Source organism: Macaca mulatta, chromosome 1, assembly GCF_049350105.2.
Source record: "Macaca mulatta isolate MMU2019108-1 chromosome 1, T2T-MMU8v2.0, whole genome shotgun sequence".
Lineage (NCBI taxonomy): Eukaryota > Metazoa > Chordata > Mammalia > Primates > Cercopithecidae > Macaca > Macaca mulatta.
In genome coordinates, this window is record NC_133406.1 from 115,398,754 (window position 1) to 115,420,957 (window position 22,204).

Below are 22,204 nucleotides of genomic sequence, written 5' to 3' on the forward strand. Positions count from 1 at the left end.
TCCATCAAAAAAGAGCCGCCAGGCACGGTGTTTATGGCCAGGTGCGGTGACTCATGCCTGTAATCCCAGCATTTTGGAGGCCAAGCAGGGTGGATAATTTGAGGCCAGGAGTTTGAGACCAGACTGGGCAACATGGTGGAACTCCATCTCTACTAAAAATACAAAAATTAGCTGGGCTTGGTGGTACACAACTGTAGTCCCAGCTACTCAGAAGGCTGAGGCATAAGAGTCACTGGAACCCAGGAGGCACAGGTTGTAGTGAGCCGAGATCATCCCACTACACTCCAGCCTGGGAGACACAGCAAGACTCTTGTCTCCAAAAAATAAAAAACAAAACAAAAAAAATAAGTCATTTGAGATGGTGCAGTCACTATGGAAAACAGTATAGCAGTTCCTCAAAAAGTTGAAAATAAAATTGCCATATGATTCAGTAATCCCACATCTGGGTATACTGAAAGAAGGATCTCAACAAGATATCTGCACACCCATGTTCATAGCAGCGTTATTCACAATAACCAAGAAATGAAAGAAACCCAACTGTCCATGGATCAATGGATTAATTAAATGTGGTATATACATACAACATAATATTATTCAGCCTTAAAAAGGAAGGAAACCCTGTCGTATACTACCACAACACGTATGAAACTTGAGGACATTATGTTCAGTGAAATAAGCCAGTTATTACAAAGGCAAATAGTGTATGGTTACTTACATTAAATATCTCAAGTAGTCAAATTCATAGAAATAAAAAGCAGAATGGTAGTTGCCAAGGGGGAGGGGAAAACACGGAGTTGTTTGATGGGTACAGAGTTTCAGTTTTAATCTTTTGCAAGATTAAAAGAGTTCTGGGCCAGGAGCAGTGGTTCACGCCTGTAATCCCAACATTTTGGGAGGCTGAGGTAGGAGGATCGTTTGAGGTCAGGAGTTCAAGATTATGGTGAGCTATGATCACAGCACTGCACTCCAGCCTGGGTGGCAGACTGAGATTATGTCCCCTTCTTTAAAAAAACAGAGTTCTGGAGATCCATTATACAACATTGTGAATATACTTAACACTATTGAACTATACACTTAAAAATGGCTTAGAAATTTAAAAAACTATCAAATTGTATACTTTAAATATGTACAGTTTATTGTATGTAAACTATACCTCAATAAAGCTGTTTAGAAATCATGTGAGGCAATAGGAAAGTTCAGAAAAGTTGCTGGATATAAGATACTGCTCCAAAAACAATAACTTTTCTATATACTTAAATATTTTTGTCTTCTAGTTTTATAATTTAAAAAGCAATTTCACATGCTCTGCCCTCAAATTTTGATAAGCACTAAAAAAAAATGGCCAGATGTGGTGGTTATGCCTGTAATCTCAGTGCTTTGGGAGATCAAGGTGGGAGGATTGCTTGAAGCCAGGAACCAGCCTGGGCAACATAGTGAGACTCCTTCTTAATTTTTTAAATAAAAAATACATTTAAAATAAAATAAACCCACCTATGAGACACACCACTGTTCCCCTTTAACAGATGAGAAACTAGATCTCAGCAATATTATGCAAAAATACTTGAACCAGATATTCTGACTCCTAGCTAAAGATTTTTCTATTCCAAAAATACAAAGAAAAAATATTCCATTCATAATAGCAATAAAAATATAAAATACTTGGTGATTACTTTAATGGGGGCACTGGTAAAACATAAAACTATGTAACTTTTTTTGAGGAAACAAAAGTCAAGTTGAATAAAATAGATACTTTATGCATCTATTATTATAATACAACATTTATTAAAATGGTGATTCTTCTTCAGTAAACTATAAATTTAACAAAATTCCAGTTGGAATAGTAATAGGATACTTTATAAAGTGTTATGAAATAGGTTAAAAATTATTTGAAAACATAAAATGGGAAAGAATATCAAGCCTTTTAAAAACGGAAGGCTTAGCCTTATCAGATATTAAAATGTATTATACAGAAACAATCAAAAGGGAATACTGAGTCAAAAATAGAAACACAGATTAAGAGCAGAGAGATGCTAAACATAGGCCATATATATATATACACACACACACACAGAGACAGATACAAATTTAACGAAAGACAAGTTAAGTATAATATATTAGAAATGAATCATTTAATGTATCCTGATGTGCTACGTGGATAGCAATACCAAGAAAATTTAACTTAGACCAACCGTTCATACTACACACCACAATAAACCTTGGGTAAATTAAAGCATTACATATTAAAAATAAAATATTGTGACAAAAGCACACTAACTATAAGTGTGCTATTGTCCTCTTATATTGCGGAAAGAAAATATTAGTAGAAATCACAATGGAAAAGATAGATAAACACTGTTATACAAAATGTTAAAACTTCTTCTCGGCCGGGCGCGGTGGCTCAAGCCTGTAATCCCAGCACTTTGGGAGGCCGAGACGGGCGGATCAGGAGGTCAGGAGATCGAGACCATCCTGGCTAACACGATGAAACCCCGTCTCTACTAAAAAATACAAAAAACTAGCCGGGCGAGGTGGCGGGCGCCTGTAGTCCCAGCTACTCGGGAGGCTGAGGCAGGAGAATGGCGGGAACCCGGGAGGCGGAGCTTGCAGTGAGCTGAGATCCGGCCACAGCACTCCAGCCTGGGCGACAGAGCGAGACTCCGTCTCAATTAAAAAAAAAAAAAAAACAAAAAAAAAAACAAAAAAAAAAACAACTTCTTCTCTAAAACAAAAATCCTGGCCGGGCATGGTGGCTCACACCTGTAATCTCAGCACTTTAGGAGGCAGAGGTGGGCAGATCACTTGAGCCCAGGGGTTTGAGATGAGCCTGGCTGACATGGCAAAACCCTGTCTGTACAAAAAATACAAAAATTAGCTGGGTGTGGTGATGCATGCCTGTAGTCCCAGCTACTCAGGAGACTGAGGTGGGAGGATCACTTGAGCCCAGGAGGCAGAGGTTGCAGTGAGCCGAGACTATGCCACTGCAGTCCAGCCTCGGCAATAGAGCCAGACTCTGTCTCAAAAAAAAAAAAAAAAAAAAAAAAAAAAAAAAAAAATTAATAGCGCTAAGATAAAAAGAAAAACAATGGAACAGAGTAAATATCTATTAAAATGACAAAGACATAAAGTTTAACAAAATACAGCAATTTTTGTACAGCAAGTTACAAAAACACAATAAACAGCTTGTATTCAAAAGAAAAATATGTCCAGGCACAGTGGCTTACACCGGTAATCCTAACACTTTGGGAGGACTGCCTGAGCCCAGGAGTTCAAGACCAGCCTGGGCAACATTGCAAGATCCTGTCTCTATTTTTTTAAAAAAGTAAAAATTAGCTGGACATGGTGGTGAGCACCTGTAGTTCTAGCTACTTGGGAGGCTGAGGTGGCAGGATCACCTGAGCCCAAGAGGTAGAGGATGCAGTGATCTATGATCACACCATTGCACTCCAGCCTGGGTGACAGAATGAGATCCTATAAAAAAAAAAAAAAGAAGAAGAAAGAAAAGGAAGGAAGGAAGGAAGGAAGGAAGGAAGGAAGGAAGGAAGGAGGAAAAAGTGATATTACAAGAGTTAATCACAGCATCATTTATAATCACACACTGAAAAAACACCCTGGCACTAGCCAGGCACACATGTAGCCCAGGCACTCTACTTGAGAAGCAGAGGTGGGAGGATTGCTGGAGCCCGGGAGTCCCAGGCCAGCCCCAGCAACATAGAGAGAGCCCATCTCAAAACAAAACAAAATAAAACAAAAAAACTCTGGAACAAATAAGAGGGAACATCTAAACAACATATACTATATTAACTCAGTCATAAATGATATATAAAAAACTATATGAGAAAGGAAAAAAGAAAAGAAAAAGGTTGTATCTGTATTAGAATTATAACTATGTAAAAATTATACATCCATATAAAGATCTAAAGCCAAATATGCATGTAAACACTTGTAGGAAAAGTTCCTAAAAGAGGGCTTCCAATTAGGGATGGCAGATTAAAAACAACTATCAACTCTTACTTCCTCCTAAAACCCTACTAAAATTTCAGTAAAGGAATAAACCCAGGAGATCAAGGAGAAACAATCGGAACAAAATTTTGTAATCTGGAACACGGATATATAAGTAGTAACTTGCAAAACCTGAAAAAAAAAAATGGATTCCCTACCTAGTAGTAGGGAAAGTAGAGAATCACTCAAATTTATATCACAAAACTCCCAAAAGACTGAAGAATTGGTAGCACCAGGTGGCCATCTAGGAGAGGTGGTAGGATGTGGCTAAAATAAGGAGGACTGACCAAAAGTCTATTTAAGAAACAATCAATGCTGGGCACGGTGGCTCATGCCTGTAATCCCAGCACTTTGGGAGCCCAAGGCGGGCAGATCACGAGGTCGAGAGATCGAGACCATCCTGGCCAACATGGTGAAACCCCCGTCTGTAGTAAAAAATACAAAAATTAGCTGGGCGTGGTGGCTCATGCCTGTAATCCCAGCACTTTGGGAGGCCAAGGCGGGCAGATCACGAGGTCAAGAGATCGAGACCATTCTGGCCAACATGGTGAAACCCCCGTCTCTACTAAAAAATACAAAAATTAGCCAGGCGTGGTGGCATGCACCTGTAATCTCAGCTACTCAGGAGGCTGAGGCAGGAGAATTGCTTGAACCCGGGAGGCAGAGGTTGCAGTGAGCCAAGATCGTGCCACTGCACTCCAGCCTGGCGACAAAGCAAGACTTTGCCTTAAAAAAAAAAAAAGAATCAAATTCTGAGATCCTCTCCTTTATTCCCTGGAACCAGATGACTGCCCTCTTCAATGCCAGTAGAAGATTAGTGATTTGGCTAGGTATGATAGCTCATGCCTGTAATCCCAGCACTTTGGGAGGCTGAGGAGAGAGGGTTGTTTGAGCTTAGGAGTTCGAGACCAACTTGGGCAACATGGAAAAATCCCATGTCTACAAAAAGTACAAAAATTAGCTGGGCATGGTGTGCACACCTGTAGTCCCAACTACTCAGGAGGCTGAGGTGGGAGGATCACCTGAGCCCAGGAGGTCGAGGCTACAGTGAGCCATGATTGTGCCATAGTCAATAAGATATACTCACATGCTGAGTTCCCAATCAGCTGTGCAGTGTCTCAGTCTTAAATTTGAGCAGACATCTCTGTTAGAGGAACACTTCTAACATGTACAACAGAGACCAAAACAAATAATCAAGCAATAGAGGGAGGAAAAAGATAATTTCAAAATAAAAAAAAGTATATTAATTTTTTTTTTTTGAGACAGTCTCACTCTGTCACCCAGGCTGGAGTACAGTGGCATGATCTCGGCTCACTGCAGCCTCTGCCTCCTGGGTTCAAGCAATTCTCCTGTCTCAGCCTCCTGAGTGGCTGGGATTACAGGTGCCCATCATCACACCCAGCTAATTTTTATATTTTTAGTAGAAACAGGGTTTCACCATGTTGGCCAGGCTGGTCCCAAACTCTTGACCTCGGGTGATCTGCCTCAGCCTCCCAAAGTGCTGGGATTACAGGCGTGAGCCACCACACCTGGCCTAAAAAAGTATTTTTTTTTTTTTTTTGAGACGGAGTCTAGCTCTGTTGCCCAGGCTGGAGTGCAGTGGCCGGATCTCAGCTCACTGCAAGCCCCGCCTCCCAGGTTCACGCCATTCTCCTGCCTCAGCCTCCCGAGTAGCTGGGAGTACAGGCGCCCGCCATCTCGCCCGGCTAATTTTTTTTTGTATTTTAGTAGAGACGGGGTTTCACCGTGTTAGCCAGGATGGTCTCGATCTCCTGAACTCGTGATCCGCCCGTCTCGGCCTCCCAAAGTGCTGGGATTACAGGCTTGAGCCACCGCACCCGGCCAGTATATTATTTTTAATATCTTCAGAAAGTCAAGAAAAAAATACTACAACCACAAAAGAACAGAATACTATATATAAAAAAGGATATTCAGAGAACAAAAGAAAACCTTTAGAAATTAAAAATATAGGCCAGGCACAGTGGCTCACACCTGTAATCCCAGCATTTTGGAAGGCCGAGGCGGGTGGATTGCCTGAGCTCAGGAGATCGAGTCCAGCCTGGGCAACACAGTGAAATCCCGTCTCTACTAAAATCCAAAAAAAATTAGCTGGGTGTGGCAGCATGCGCCTGTAATCCTACATACTTGGGAGGTTGAGGCAGGAGAATTGCTTGAACCCGGAGGCAGAGGTTGCAGTGAGCCAAGATTGCACCACTGCACTCCAGCCTGGGTGACAGAGAGAGACTTCGTCTCAAAACCACCCCCATCACCCCCACACACAAAAACTGGCATATGTTAAAAAAAAAACGTAAGAGGGCTAGAAGAGAAACCTGAGTAAGTTATTTAGGAAATAGAGCAAGAAGATAAAGAAATTAAAAATATGAGAGAAGATAAGATGATTACGGGGCAGACCAAAAAACTGTGCATCAGAATAATAGGAATGCCAAAAAGAGAGAACAGAAAATGACAGAACAAACTGTCAATTTAATAATTCAAGAAAATTTGCCAGATCAGAAACACAAATTTCCCACAGAGAGCCCAACACAATAAATGAAAACAGATCCACAGCAAGGCACATGATTGTGAAATTTGATACCCATGGAGACAAAAACACCTCAGTTTCTGGAAAGAAAAAAAAGGTCACATAAAATGGTACAGAAATAAGATGGCTTTTTTTTTTTTTCCCCCCCTTAAGATAAGGTCTCACTCTGTCTCCCTGGCTACAGTGTAGTGGTGTGATCACGGCTCACTGCAGCCTCAAACTCCTGAGCTCAGGTGATCCTCCCACCTCAGCCTCCTGAGCAGTTAGGACTTCAGGTGCACACTACCATGTCTGGCTAAATTTTAAAGTTTTTGTAGAGACAAAGCCTCGCCATGTTGCTCAGGCTGGTCTCGAACTCCTGGGCTCAAGTGATCTTCCCACCAAGTACTGAGACTACAGGCATGAGCCATCACACCTGTTGGTGGAACATAATTCTTTAAAATTTCTGGAGTTAAATCATTTTCAACCTAGTGTTCTATACATAAATGTGACATTAACCAAGTGTGAGTGTAGAATAATGGCATTTCCAGGCATTCAAGATTTTTAAATGTTGTCTTCCCATGTACCCTCTTCTTACAAAGCTCTTAGAGGACTTGGTTCTTAGATGGCATTTCTGGACTTGCCCTAGGCCAAAGGGGAGCCCACTACCCTGAAGGGTGAGTTCCAGGCCAGGCAGCATTCACCACAAGCTGACTGAAGAGTCCTTGGGTCTTAAGAGAACATTGGCAGGAGTCTGGCAGTACTCCCCATGGGCCTGAGGTGGCAGTGTCCATGGGGTGAGGCTTCTCTGCCTTTGAAAAGAAGAGAGAAGAGTGGGAAGGACTGTGTCTTGTGGCGTGAATGCCCGCTCAGCTCTAGAACAGTAAAATACCACGTAGACTTCTAAGGTTTTTGACTGTAGTCCCTGGCTCCCAGATGGCACTCTGGACCCTCCCAGGGTCTGAGGGAACTCACCACCCTGAAGTTTAGGACATAGGCCTCGCTGGCTTTGCCACCTGCTGATTGATTGTAGAAGCCCAGAACCTTCAGCAAACATAGGCAGTAGCCAGGGAGTAGCTACAGCAGGCCTTAGGCAAGACTCAGTGCTGTGCTGGCTTCAGGTCTGACCTAGCAAAGTCCCAGTGGTAGTGGTTATGGGGGTGCTTGTGTACCCCCACCCCCAGCTCCAGACAGCTCAACACAGAAAATACTACATTTGTTTGGGAAAAAGTAAGAGAAGAGAATAAGAGTCTCTACCTGGTAATCCAGAGAATTCTGGATCTTGTCCAAGACAACAAGGCAGTACCTCTAAGAGTCTGCAAGAACCACAGCATTATTGGGCTTGGGGTACTTCCTAAAGCAGATATAGCTTAGATCACAAGACCCAAGTCCTTTCAAATATCTGGAAAGCCTCCCCAAGAAGGACAGGTATGAACAAGCCCAGACTACAATAAGTACCTAACTCTTCAATGTCCAGACACAGACAAACATCTGCAAGTATCAAGACAATCCGGGAGAACATGTCCTCACCAAAAGAACTAAATAAGGCACCAGGGACCAATCCTGTTGAAAAAGAGATATGTGACCTTTCAAACAGAATTCAAAATAGCTGTTTTGAGGAAACTCAAAGAAATTCTAGGTAACACAGAGAAGGAATTCAGAATTCTATCAGATAAATTCAACAAAGATGCAGTGAGCCAAGATTGCGCAACTGCACTCCAGCCTGGGCGACAGAGCCAGACTCTGTCTCAAAAAAAAAAAAAAAAGAGAGAGAGAGAGAGATTGAAATAATTAAAAAGAATCAAGCAGAAATTCTAGAGCTGAAAAATGCAATTGGCATACTAAAGAATGCATGCATCATCAGAGTCTTTTAATAGCAGAATTGATCAAGCGGGAGAAAGAATTAGTGAGCTTGAAGACGGCTATTTGAAAACACATGGAGGAGGCTGGGCGTGGTAGCTCACGCCTGTAATCCTAGCACTTTGGGAGGCCGAGGCGGGTGGATCACCGGAGGTCAGGAGGTCGAGACCAGCCTGATAAACATAGCAAAACCCCATCTCTACTAAAAATACAAAATGAGCTGGGTGTGGTGGCGTGCACCTGTAATCTCAGCTACTCAGGAGGATGAGGCAGGAGAATTGCCTGAACCCGGGAGGCAGAGGTTGCAGTAAGCCAAGATCGCACCATTGCATCAGCCTGGGCAACAATAGTGAAACTCTGTCTCAAAAATAATAATAATAATAATACATGAAGGAGCAAAAGGGCAAATCTAAAAGTTATTGGCCTTAAAGAGGAGGCAGAGAAAGAGATAGGTGTAGAAAGTTTATTCAAAGGGGTAATAACAGAGAACTTCCCAAATCTAGAGAAAGACATCAATATCCAAGTACAAAAAGGTTATAGAACACCAAGCAGATTTAACCCAAAGAAGACTACATCAAGGCATTTAATCATCAAACTCCCAAAGGTCAAGGATAAAGAAAAGATTGTAAAAGCAGCAAGAGAACAGAAACAATATACAATGGAGCTCCAATACATCTGGCAGCAGACTTTCAGTGGAAACCTTACAGGCCAGAAAAGAGTGGCATAACATATTTAAAGTGATGAAGGAAAAAAACCATTTTACTCTACAATAAGTATATCCAGCTAAATTATCCTTCAAACATGAAACAGAAATAAACTTTCCAAGACAAACAATAGCTGAGGGATTTCATCAACACCAGACCTGTCCTACAAGAAATGCTAAAAGGAGTACTTCAATCAGAAAGAAAATGATGTTAATGAGCAATAAGAAATCATCTGAAGGTATGGTAATATTAAATACACAGAAAAACACAAAATATCATAACACTATAACTATGGTATGTAAACTACTCATCTTAAGTAGAAAGACTAAATGATGAACCAATCAAAACTAATAACTACAACAACTTTTCAAGACATAGTACAATAAGGTATAAATAGTAACAACAAAAAGTGAAAAAGTGGGGTAATATATTTAAGGCATGGAGCCTTTATTAGTTTTCTTTTTGCTTGCTTGTTTGTTTATACAAACAGTGTTGTTATCAGGTTAAAATAACAGATTACAAGAGTATTTGCAAGCCTTGTAAACCCAAACTGACAAACATACAACAAATACACAAAAAAATAAAAAGTAAGAAACTAAATCATATCACCACAGAAAATCACCTTCACTAAAAGGAAGACAGGAAGGAAGGAAAGAAGGAAAAGATGATCACAAAACAACCATAAAACAAGTAACAAAATAGCAAGAGTAAGGCCTTACTTATCAATAGTAACACTGAATGCAAATGGACTAAACATCAATCAACAGACACACAGTGGCTGAATAAATAAAAAACAAGAACCATCGATCTGTTGTCTACAAGAAACATACTTCACCTATAAAGACACACATAGATGGAAAATAAACGGATGGAAAAAGATACTCCATGACAATGGAAACTAAAACAGAGCAGAAGTAGCTATACTTATATCAGACAAAATAGATTTTAAGACAAAAATATAGGACAAGACAAAGAAGGTCACTATATAATGATAAAGGGGTCAATTCAGCAAGAGGATGTAACAATATTAAATATATGTGCACCCAACACTGGAGCACCCTGATATATATTTAATATCTAAAGCAAATATTATTACAGCTAAAGAGAGAAACAGACTCTAACACAATGATAGCTGGAGACCTGAACACCTAACCTTCAGCACTGGACAGATCTTCCAGACAGAAAATCAACCAAGATACACTGGACTTAATCGGCATTATAGACCAAATGGATCTAATACATATTTACGGAAAACTTCATCCAATGACTGCAGAACACACATTCTTTTCCTCAGCACATGGATCATTCTCAAGAACAGACCATATGTTAGGTCACAAAACAAGTCTTAAAACATTTTTTAAAAATGAATAATATCAAGTATTATTAATATCAAATAGTATCAATATGATCAAGTATCTGACCATAGTGATATTACAATAATACCAAGTATCTGACTACAATGGAATAAAATCAGAAATCAAAAATGATGAATTTTGGAAACTATTCAAATACATGGAAATTAAACAATATACTCCTGAAAGACCAGTGGGTCAATGGAGAAATTGAGAAGGAAATTTAAAAATTTATTGAAATAAATGATCATGAAAACATAACATGCCATATGGGATACAGCAAAAGCACAACTAAGAAGGAATTTTATAGTTATAAATGCCTACATCAAAAAAAGAAGAAAAATTTCAAACAATGCATCTTAGAGCAATAGAAAAGCAAGAGCAAACCAAAACCAATCAGTAGAAGAAAATAAATAATAAAGATTAGAGCAGAAATAAATTAAATTGAAATTAAAAAATATAAAAAAAGAGAAATGAAACAAAAAGTTGGTTTTTTTGAAAAGTTAAACAGAAAAACCTTTAGCCAGATTAAGAAAAAAAAAAAAAAGAAGATCCAAATAAAATCAGAGATGAAAAAGGAGACATTACAACTGATACTTAAGAAATCCAAAGGATCATTTGTGGCTACTATGATTAACTATATGCCAATAAATTGTAAAATCTAAAAGAAATGGATAAATTCCTAGACATATACAACCTACAAAGATTGAACCATGAAGAAATCCAAAACCCAAACACACTAATAACAAGTAACAAGATCGAAGCCATAATGGTCTCCAGTAAAGGAAAGCCCAGAACCCAACGGCTTCACTGCTAAATTCTATCAGACATTTAATGAAGGATTAATACCAATTCTACACAAACTATTTCAAAAAAAGAGAGAAGAAGGGAATACTTCTAAACTCATTCTATGAGGCCAGTATCACCTTTATACCAAAACCAGACAAAGACATATCAAAAAAGAAAACTACAGACCAATATCCCTGATGAATATTAATATAGAAATCCTCAACAAGATATTAGCAAACTGAATTCAACAATACATTTAAAAAATCATCATGAGCAAGATATATCCTTGGGAATGTAAGGATGGTTCAAAAACACCAATCAATGTGACACACCACATCAACAGAGTAAAGGACAAAAATCATATGATCATTTCAATTCACACTGAAAAAGCATTTAATAAAACTCAACATCCCTTCATAATAAAAACTCCTCAAAAAACTGGGTATAGGAGAAACCTCAACATAATAAAAGCTATATACGACAGACCCACAGCTACTATCATCCTGAATGGGGAGAAACTGAAAGCCTTTCCTCTAAGACCTGGAACACAACAAGGATGCCCACTTTCACCACTGTTATTCAACATAGTACTAGAAGTCCCAGCTAGAGCAATCAGACAAGACAAAGGTATAAAGGGCATCCAAATTGGAAAGGAAGTCAAATTATCCTTGTTTGCATATGATACAATCTTATACTTGGAAAAACCTAAAGACTCCACTGAAAAACTATTAGAATTGATAAATAAATTCAGTAAAGTTGCAGGATACAAAATCAACAACAAAAATCAGTAGCATTTCTATATGCCAACAGTGAACAATCTGAAAAAGAAATTAAAACACTATGAAAGAAAGGTGAAAAGAGGACACCAACAAATGGTAAAAGTATTCCATGTTCATGGATTGGAAGAATAAATATTGTTAAAATGTCCACACTACCCAAAGCAATCCACAGATTCAATGCAACCCCTATCAAAATACCAATGACATTCTTCACAGAAATAGAAAAAAAAACTATCCTTAAATTTATACGGAACCACCAAAGACCCAGAATAGCCAAAGATATCCTAAGAAAAAGAAGAAAACTGGGTGGGCTATGGTGGCACACATCTGTAACCCAGCAATTTAGGAGGCTAAGGCAAGAGGATCTTGAGCCCAGGAGTTCAAGCCAGCCTGGGCAACACAGCAAGACCCCCTGCCTCTAAAAAAAACTTAAAAAATCAGTGGGGCATGGTGCCATGGGCCTACAGCCCCAGCTAGTGGGGAGGCTGAGGCAGGAGGATAGCCTGTGCCTAGGAGGTCGAGGCTTCAGTGAGCTGTGATCATGCCACTGCACTCCAGTCTAGGTGACAAAGTGAGACCCTGTCTCTCGAAAAAAAAAAAAAGAGCAACACTGGAGGAATCATATTACCTAACTTCAAGTTATACTACAGAACTATAGTAACAAAAACTTTTTTTTTACTTTTTTTATAGTTAAAAAAAAGCACGGTAGTGGCATAAAAGCAGACACACAGACCGATGGAACACAATAAAGAACTGAGAAACAAATTCACATACCTACAGTTAACTCATTTTCGACACAGGTGCCAAGAACATGTACTGGGGAAAAGACAGTCTCTTCAATAAATGGTGCTGGCAAAACTGGACATCTGTGTACAAAAGAATGAAACTAGCCCCCTAACTCTTGCCATATACAAAAATCACATCAAAATAGATTCAATAATTAAATCTAAATCCTCTAGCTATGAAACTACTACAAGAAAAAATTGGGGAAACTCTCCATGACATCAGTCTGGGCAAAGATTTCTTAATACCCCACAAGCACAGTCAACCAAAGCAAAAATGGACAAATGGGATCACGTCAAGCTAAAAAGCTGCACAGCAAAGAAAACAATCAACAAAGTGAAAAAGCAACCCACAGAATGGGTGAAAATATTTGCAAACTACTCATCTGACAAGGGATTAATAATCAGAATATATAAGGAGCTCAAACAACTCAACAGGAAAAAAAAGAAATGCACATAAAAACTACAATGAGATACTATCTCACCCTAGTTAAAATGGCTTATATCCAAAAGAGAGGCAGTAACAAATACTGGCAAGGATATGGAGAAAAGGGAACCCTTGTTTACTGTTGGTGGGAATGTCAATTAGTACAACCACTCAGAGAACAGTTTGGAGGTTCCTCAGAAAACTAAAAATAGAACCATCATACAATCCAGCAATCCCACTGCTGCATATATACCCAAAAAAAAGGAAATCAGTATTTTTAAGAGATACCCACATTCCCATGTTTGCTGCAGCACTGTTCACAAGTCAAGATTTAGAAGCAACCTAAGCATCCATCAATGAATGAATGAATAAAGAAAATGTGGTACTTATACACAATGGAGTACTATTCAGCCATAAAAAAAGAATGAGAGTCAGTCATTTGCAATAACATGGATGGAAGTGGAGGTCACTACGTTAAGTGAAATAAGCCAGGCACAGAAAGACAAACATCACATGTTCTCAATTATTTGTGAACTGTAAAACTAAAAACAATTGAACCCATGGAGACAGAGCAGGATAGTTACCAGACTCTGGGAAGGGTAGTGGGGAATTGGGGGAGAGTCGGGGATGGTTAATGGGTACAAAAAATAGGCAGAATTAATGAATAAGGCCTAGTATTTGACAGCACAACAGGGTGACTATAGTCAATAATAATTTAATTGTACATTTTAAAATTACTAAAAGAGTATAAATGGATTATTTGTAACACAAAAGATAAATGTTTGAGGGGATGGATACCCCATTTTCCATGATGCGATTATTACACACCACATGCCTATATCAAAACATCTCATGTACCCCAAAAATATATACACCTACCATGTACCCACAAAAATTAAAAATAAAAAATTACATATATAAAAAAAGGAACAGCTCTGAAAGTGTATTCTACAAAAATACAGGAGTAAAGCAAAACAAAATACTCTAACAATGTACTCTAACACCGGAAACAGGAGATGGTGGTGGTGAAGGGCAATCCCAGAAGGCCAGCTGTGCACCAGAGTACAGAGCCGCCACTTCACACAGGGGCAGAGGAAGAGGCTCCACAAGAGATTTCTTCAGAAAGTGGAAATTCATGAACTACCTGATGGGTCTGAACTGAATGTCTTTAGAGGAGATTTAGACAACTGGTGAAGAGTATGGAGCTAAATTAATCATAAGTACACGGAAAATTAAGCAAATGAAAAAGGAGGGCAATAATTAGCTGTGGAAAAATAAAATGTTGTAAAGAAAGTGAAAAGTAAAGACAGTAATTATTATATGGCTCTGTTGTAAATTTCACCATTTACAGAGTCATAATATTGTAAACACTGAATATTGACCTAACAAATATTATAATTTGATTATATTAAGGTGATGGGAGAGATGAAAAAGGTATGGGTATATGGTAGGAATGGAGGAGGAAAGACAGCTGGTGGCTCATCTTCAATAGTGGGAAATTAAGAGATGCTACTGGAATCTGAAAAATTAAGTAGAAGCAATATAATCAAGTTATAATGGAGACATAGAAGTAAATACCAAAAACAAACAAACAAACCAATAAAAAACAAAGCTAAAAGAAGGGAAGGTGGTTGCCTATGGGGGGAGATGGAAATAAGTAGGGGCAACTACTGTTTTTCACAATAAACTGTGTAGAACTATCTGATGCTTTAAACTCTATGTATGTATAATATTAGTGGAAAATTTTTGAACAGGTACACAGCCACAATGCTCATTTTCTGTTGCTTAAAAATATTAGAATATATATTTTTAAAATATGTATTTTTAAACTCCAGGATATCTTTACTTCTAAAACTTACGTATTTATCTTTTGTGAAATGGGAGAGAACATTTTACGAATGTAATTCAGACCCAGGAGCAAAGCAGCTTACCTAAGGATTCACAGGGAATTGGCAAAATACCAACTATATTCAAACATAAAAAGAAATTGCGCCTTTCAAGATCAATTCACCTACCTGATGAAAGAAGTAGGTAACAGCAAGGTCATTGTCATTTAAGAGGATTTCTTCTTCTGTTGTAAAAAGCCACTTTCGAATGGTCAAGCAGGTGCCTGGCACAGCTGATGTATAATTCTGAATGTAGAGTTTGTGAGGAAACTCATTCGGTGCCAATTTACGTACTAAAGGAAAGACAAAACACAGAAAGCTAGAGTGAAAAGATAGAAGAAATTTCCCTAATACAAACTATGGAAGGCAGATCAAGAATGCTATGTTATCATTAACCAGAACATCATCTCAAATCCATTAAGGAGTTCTGCCTTGGGAGCACAAAACAGCCATATCTGTCCAGCCAAATATCCTTTCTAGCTATGACCATGGCCAGTCAAGTCTCAAGCTGACAGAAACCTATCACTTGAATGACAAGTGCTGTGGTTTGGATATTTGTCCCCCACAAAATTCATGTTGAAATTTGATTCCCAATGTTAGAGGTGGGGCCTAATGTGATCTCTACATACACCATGAGTGGAAGAAAACAGCCTGAGGACCTCACCAGATGCCCAGTCTTGAACCCAGTCTTAAAGATGTTTGGTGGATATCAGCTGAAAATCAGCAGAATCATAAGACAATTAGACCTTTTTTCTTTACAAATTACCCAGCCTCAGGTATTCCTTTATAGCAACACAAAAAAGTACTAAGACACAGATCAGTTAACATGACAACTCTGCAAACAGCACCAACTCCAAATTTAGTTAAAATATCTAATCCATTAGCTAGTTACAGCTCATGTCCACTAAACATCTTTAAAGCAAGCCTCTCCTCTTACCCAACTCTGGTGCATTCAGAGTCTCTCATGTGGTAATTCTCAATGAACTGCTTTTATTAACGCCGAAAGGTTTTTTCCAGCCTACCTCCAAAAATCCTGCAGTATTCCTCAAACTGAAAAGTGTCTTCTGAGTAATGTTATACTTCCTCTTTCTAACAGCCACCCAAGCACGATAAAAAAAACTACCACTTTTAATTTCTAAATTGCCTTTTTTTTTTTTTTTTTTTTTTTTTGAGACAGGGTGTCACTCTGTTGCCCAGGCTAGAGTGTTGTGGCACAATCATAGCTCACTGCAGCCTTAACCTCCTAGGCTCAACTGATCCTCCTACCTCAGCCTCCCAGCTTGGACCACCTGCATGTGTCACCATGCTTGGCTAATTTTTAAATTTTTTTTAGAGATGGCAGTCTCACTATGTCGCCCAGGCTGGTCGCAAACTCCTGGGCTCAAGCAATCCTCCTGCCTCAGCCTCCCAAATTGCTGAGATTACTTCCTCTCTCGATGTTTACTTGGCTTTGTAACACTACAAAAGATAGATTTAATACTTTCCATTTTATAGAAAGTGAAACTAAAGCTTAGACAAAAAACAAGGTTAGAATCCAGATATCTTGGTACCTCAGTAATCCTTTGTAACATAATTTACATCTGTCTAGTTACACTGCTGTGAGTTGGGAAGAAAAAAAATATTAGGGAGATGGCTGCTTTAGGGGAATCAAAGTTATTCTACCTGGACCTGAGATAGCAAGGCAACCTAAATCTACCAAACTCTCCCCCTTTCTGGGATAAGGAAGATCTGATCAACCAATATTATCTGTATCTATTCTGGCCTTAGCCCTGTATAAATCTATATGATACGGAAGAGACCCATAAACTGTAGGAAATCTATGTCATTCAGAGCAAGCCCTCAGACTCTCTCCCCTCTGTAGTCTCAGTGCATCCAATGTGACTACCATCCCTAGCTTTTGTAAAATAAAATATAAATTTCCTATCACCATGCAATAAAACCTCCTTGGAAGAGGAAATTGATTCACACAGAAGCTTAAACGTATGCATTAAAACAAGGCTTTTAACCAATATATATCTTTCTAACTTCTAAAAACAGAAAGCTACTCTTAAGAATCTTTACAAAAATCCTAAAGTACACTAAAACAACATGTGGCTAAATAGAACATCCCATCTTTTTAAGCCCGTTTCATTGGAATATATGAATTTTGAACCTCAGATTTAAAAGAACCTCATGAAAGTATCTTCCAATTCATTGCTGGTTGTAACCTATACTTACAAAAGAGGAAAAAGAATCAACAGTGATCAGACATCCTTATGACCTAAGTTTAATGGGATATGCTTGGTCTGCTCGTTAGAGACAGTTATAATGAGTGGGATCTCCCCTTGTCTTCAAGCTCTTCTCTAGGTGAATAGTTTCTTTCTGACAGTATTAGAAAACAAAACTAGTATCAGCCACTGGTACTCACCAAAGGAGTGATTGATCACTTCAAATAAGGCAAAGTAATTCACTGTCGTACTGTCCATGCCAACCTTTGCTGCAATAGCCTAAGGTTAAACAGGATAGATTGGTTTCAAGAAAATTAAGTCAGACAATGCTGTAGGAAAAGGCAGGTGTATGCCTGCCGAGGAGGGAAAGGGGAGAGGTTCCGCCATCTTGGCCTCACAAAAATTGCATTAATGGTCCATAACTATCCTTCTTTGTATGTATGTGTACATGCATGCACGCATACATACATATGAAAGGGAAAAAACACCTGTATCTGCCCCAACAGCTATGAATATGAGTTTCTCCCTTCCAGTGTAAGCTGACAATATTCTGTCCTTAAATATCAGCTTCCCTCTCTAAAACAACTTCTTTTTTTAACACCACTTACAAGAAATGTACTTAATAGCACAGATCTTAAAAAGAAAATAAATGATTAAATATCCAGTTTCACACATTCAGCCTACATTTAATACATTAACACAAAAAAACTACACATTTGATTCTAGAGCGTAAAATACTGTTTGTCAATTATATTCTGGCTAAACAAAACTTTTTTATTTACTTTTTAGATGACCCATGTCTCATGCTGGGATCATTAGGCACCTCCATTTCCTAAGAATTACCATCTAATATCTACAAAAAATAGCAAAATACTGGGACAATAGAGGCATATTAAACAAGAATCACTCATTCTCTCTAGGAACTCAGGTCCTAACATGACAAATAAAAGAGAAATTGGAAAACTGTGTGCAAATAAATGACAATTACATACAAACAACAACAAAATATAAACTAGTAGTAACAAAATTTCTTTTCAAGATCAACCTCAATATAAGTAAGGTACTTCTTTTTCATGCCGTTGTTTTGTTGATAAAACAAAGATAAAACTGTTGATTATTAGTATCTCAGTAAGCCAAATGTGATTATATCCCTTCTTCTCCTATCTGCTCACACATGAGGCCTAGGTCCATCCATGATGTGATAGAGGAACTAGACATTATAAGTATTCTAAATTATCATTCTACACTGCACTGGATAGAAACTAAAAGGCTTTCAAGGTTTAGAAAATAGTTTATAGCTAGAAGTCTCAGTAACAGGATTGGGAGGAAAGTGTAAAAAACCTAAGCCTTGCTAGAGGAACACTGGAAAAAAGCAATCAAAACAAAACAAAAAGATCAGCAAGCTGTAAAAATAGTACTTTTCTTGAAATTCTCTACCATTGTATAATTTCATAAATGCCTGAGATCCTGCATATATCCTTTGCCATAAAATACAGTGGATGAATAAATGTTTGGGGGATAGAAATGTTTGCTACAAAAGAGAAATGTAAGCATTAGTACCCAGAAACCTGCTTGTCTCCCTGAAAATTCTGATCAAGTTAGGATTAAAGGCCAATGAAAAGGCATATACAGGCAATGATTACACCCAGCACGCAGATTATGATCTCTAAAGACAGTTTCTCACTAAAAGAATAGGACTCCTTGGGGAAATGGCCTATTCTAGATATCTAGGGTAAGAAATATACAAAGATGAGGCCAGGACACCTTATTGTACCAAAAAGCAAGGATGCTATCATAAAAATATTAGGTTGCATCAAAAGCATAAAGGAGCAGCCATGAAGGAGCTCTCACTGGCCAAAGATGGAACAATCTGAGCATCAAAAAGATAATATATGCTATTGATTAAATCACATTGAATCTAAAAACCCATTATATAAATTATTATATATAATATATACTATTTCATAATGAATTATATATTATATTATTTAATATATTATATAATTATAAAGTATATATTATTTAATATGTAATATACCTTATATATTATTAACACATAATTATACTTATATATAATTATATATTTACTCTGAAAATCAGCAAAGGAAAGGCTTAAATACGTATCCTGTCTTTCTCACAAACTGTGGGAAATTATCTATTTTGAGATAATTAGTAGCATTAGTTGACAAGGAAAAGTTATTTTCAGAAGAATTCTAGCTAAGTGGTGTGAAGAAATGAGTATTAGAAAATCAGCACTTTGTAACCTTTAATGAAATCACTGGTTAAGGCAATAATCATCAATGGATAGATTCATTTGATGAAAGACCAGTGGTGAATTTTACAATGAAAAGATCAGATTTCACCACCTAAACCTACTGGTTAACCTTAGTACCACTAAAATGGGATAACCCAGTATTGTGTACTTGTTGTTGAGAAGCAATATAAAGTATACAGGACCAATTATGAAGTTTTATCAAAAAAGCAGAATCTGAATCTAATTGAGCCTCTAGAGCAAACTTCCATGTATAGAAAATACAGAGACATAGAAGGACATATTAAATGACACCACCAGAAAACAAACAGACACATTCAGAATGCAGGTCATTCCACAAGGCACTGACCCATTTCTGCAAGAAAACAATGGCATGAAAAAAAAATGGGGAGAAGTGGGGACTGTCCTATACTAAAACAAACATAAAAATCAAATGTGATCTAAGGACCTTGTTTAGATTCAGATTTTAACAAACCAAATGTAAAAAATCATTTTTAGACAATTGGAAAATTGTGACTATGGAGTAGTTATTAGGCAATACCAAGGCAATAGTGCTAATTTTTAAGGTTTGATAATGGCACTGTGGTTTTGTAAGAAGATGCATACTAAAGTACACACAGGTCCAATAACATGGGATTTGCTTTTAAGTACTTAAAGGAAAAGAAAAAAGATATACATAAGGCAAATGTGGCAAAATCTTGATAATTATTAAATATAAATGATTACTATATGGAGATTTATTATACTATTCTGTTTTCATGTGTGTTATAGTTTTTTTACAATCAAAAAAGGAGGGGTTGCTATAATCCCAGCACTTTGGGAGGCTGAGGAGGGCGGCTCACGAGGTCAGGAGATCAAGACCATCCTGGCCAACATGGTGAGACCATGTCTCTACTAAAAATACAAAAATTAGCCGGGCATGGTGGTAGGCGCCTGTAGTCCCAGCTACTCAGGAGGCTGAGGTAGGAGAATCACTTGAACCCAGGAGGCAGAGGTTGCAGTGAGCCGAGATCACACCACTGCACTCCACCCTGGGTGACAGAGCAACACTCCATCTCCAAAAAAAAGGAGGGGTTAATCACAACTACTACAACCTTGGATATTTACCGTACCTTTCTTTTAAGGGAGGGCAAAGTACTTTCACATTAATAATAATAATAGTAGCTAACATTTAATAAACTGATTATGTGCCAGACACCCTAAGCACTTTATTGACTCATTTAATCTATCTTCCTTAGCTTCACATCATCCAATGTCAAGTCTACGTGTTCATTTAATTTACCTGATATACTTGGTCTGTAGTACTGTTCTTTTTAACCCTGACTGTAACCGTTGTTCCATCTGGTAATGCTACTCTCAGCTCTACGTCAGACACACCATTGTAGTTCTGGGGGAAAAGACATAGAGAAAGAATTTATGGCCCAGTATATCTTCACTCTCCCTGTAACAAGCTAGCTAGACAACAACCTAAAACGTGGTAGAGAGTAAGTGAGTTCCAATGAAAACGGGAAAAAAGTCAATACATTTACAAGTCTTAAAGCTGACTTCAGGGCTGCAGCGGAAGTTAACCTTTAAGATAAGCAGGGAGGAAAGAAACATGTTGAAGCCAACGTGTTCACATTTCAAAACAGGAAACTTGCGTGAAACAGTCTAGGTCAAACACAGATGAGATTTTTGATTCGCTTCCGTCTCCCCATTCAGAATTCACAAATGAGAGGAGAAGATAACTGAAAGCAGTAGTTTTGATGTACATTCTCTGGTATTAATGGTCAGGCATACAGACTGGATCAAGAGATATACTAAGTTTCTTTCTGAACCCTGAAATAAATAGGAGATTGTTAAAAGAAAAAATGGATACCTGAGTCTCATCCATTTTTCCTTTCAAAGTTAGCCTGATGCCCAATTTTATTCTAGCAAAAGGTAAACAATTCTTACTCTCCTCTTACTGCTTTTGATGATTAACACACTGCTTTTGATGATTAACACATTCCTCTAACCTTGTAATTTTTGACCTTTTAAAAAAGTACCACTTTTTAAAAAGTACTATTCATTGCCTAAAACAATCATAAGCATTGCTTTATTATAAGCCCTTGCCTATAAGAAATTTATAATCTAGTTGGGAAAACAAGGCATATGCATATAAAATAAGTAGTGGATAACACACTACTATATTAGCATTAAATATTCTCTCTTCTATTCAATTATTATTTATTAAGCACCTACAACATGCTTGACGCTGTGGTAAGGAACTGGGAATATAAAGATGGTCAAGATTTAGCTCTTACCTACAGGTTGCTCACACTCTTGTAAGCTAAAAATATAAAGCGATAATCTGATTACATGTACAAAAATTAGAGAATGAGACAGCAACAAGTGATCATTGAATGGAACTAATTGCAAAAGCTTTTGGTGGAATGAAAAATTGATGAAAACTCATCAGGGATGGCTTCAAAGAGAAAGTGGACTTGGCACTTCAAAGAGAAAGTGGACCTAGGTCTTAAAGGATAGATAAGTAGGATACATATAAAATGGAAGTAGAAAAAACAGAGTCCTTTGGAGAGCTTATGGAAATTTAACCCATAATCAATACCTTTAACTTATTTTCCCCCACAAGGAGCCAAGAGGA

The 22,204-nt window shown here is 38.0% G+C and overlaps 1 protein-coding gene across 8 annotated transcripts in view; it reads right to left on the bottom strand.

The window, feature by feature from the left end:
- Nucleotides 1-22,204, bottom strand: part of SNX27 (sorting nexin 27) — an 87,428-nt gene that overhangs the window by 17,511 nt on the left and 47,713 nt on the right. For all 8 annotated transcript variants that reach the window (XR_013398168.1, XR_013398171.1, XM_077946824.1 and 5 more), the window contains 3 exons: nucleotides 20,861-20,965; nucleotides 17,507-17,585; nucleotides 15,229-15,392 (listed from right to left, as the gene is read on the bottom strand). Coding sequence is in view for 6 of the 8 variants with exons in the window: in XM_077946824.1 (XP_077802950.1) it covers nucleotides 15,229-15,392; nucleotides 17,507-17,585; nucleotides 20,861-20,965 (348 nt within the window). In the remaining 2 variants the exon portion in view is untranslated. The remainder of the gene's footprint in view (nucleotides 1-15,228; nucleotides 15,393-17,506; nucleotides 17,586-20,860; nucleotides 20,966-22,204) is intronic.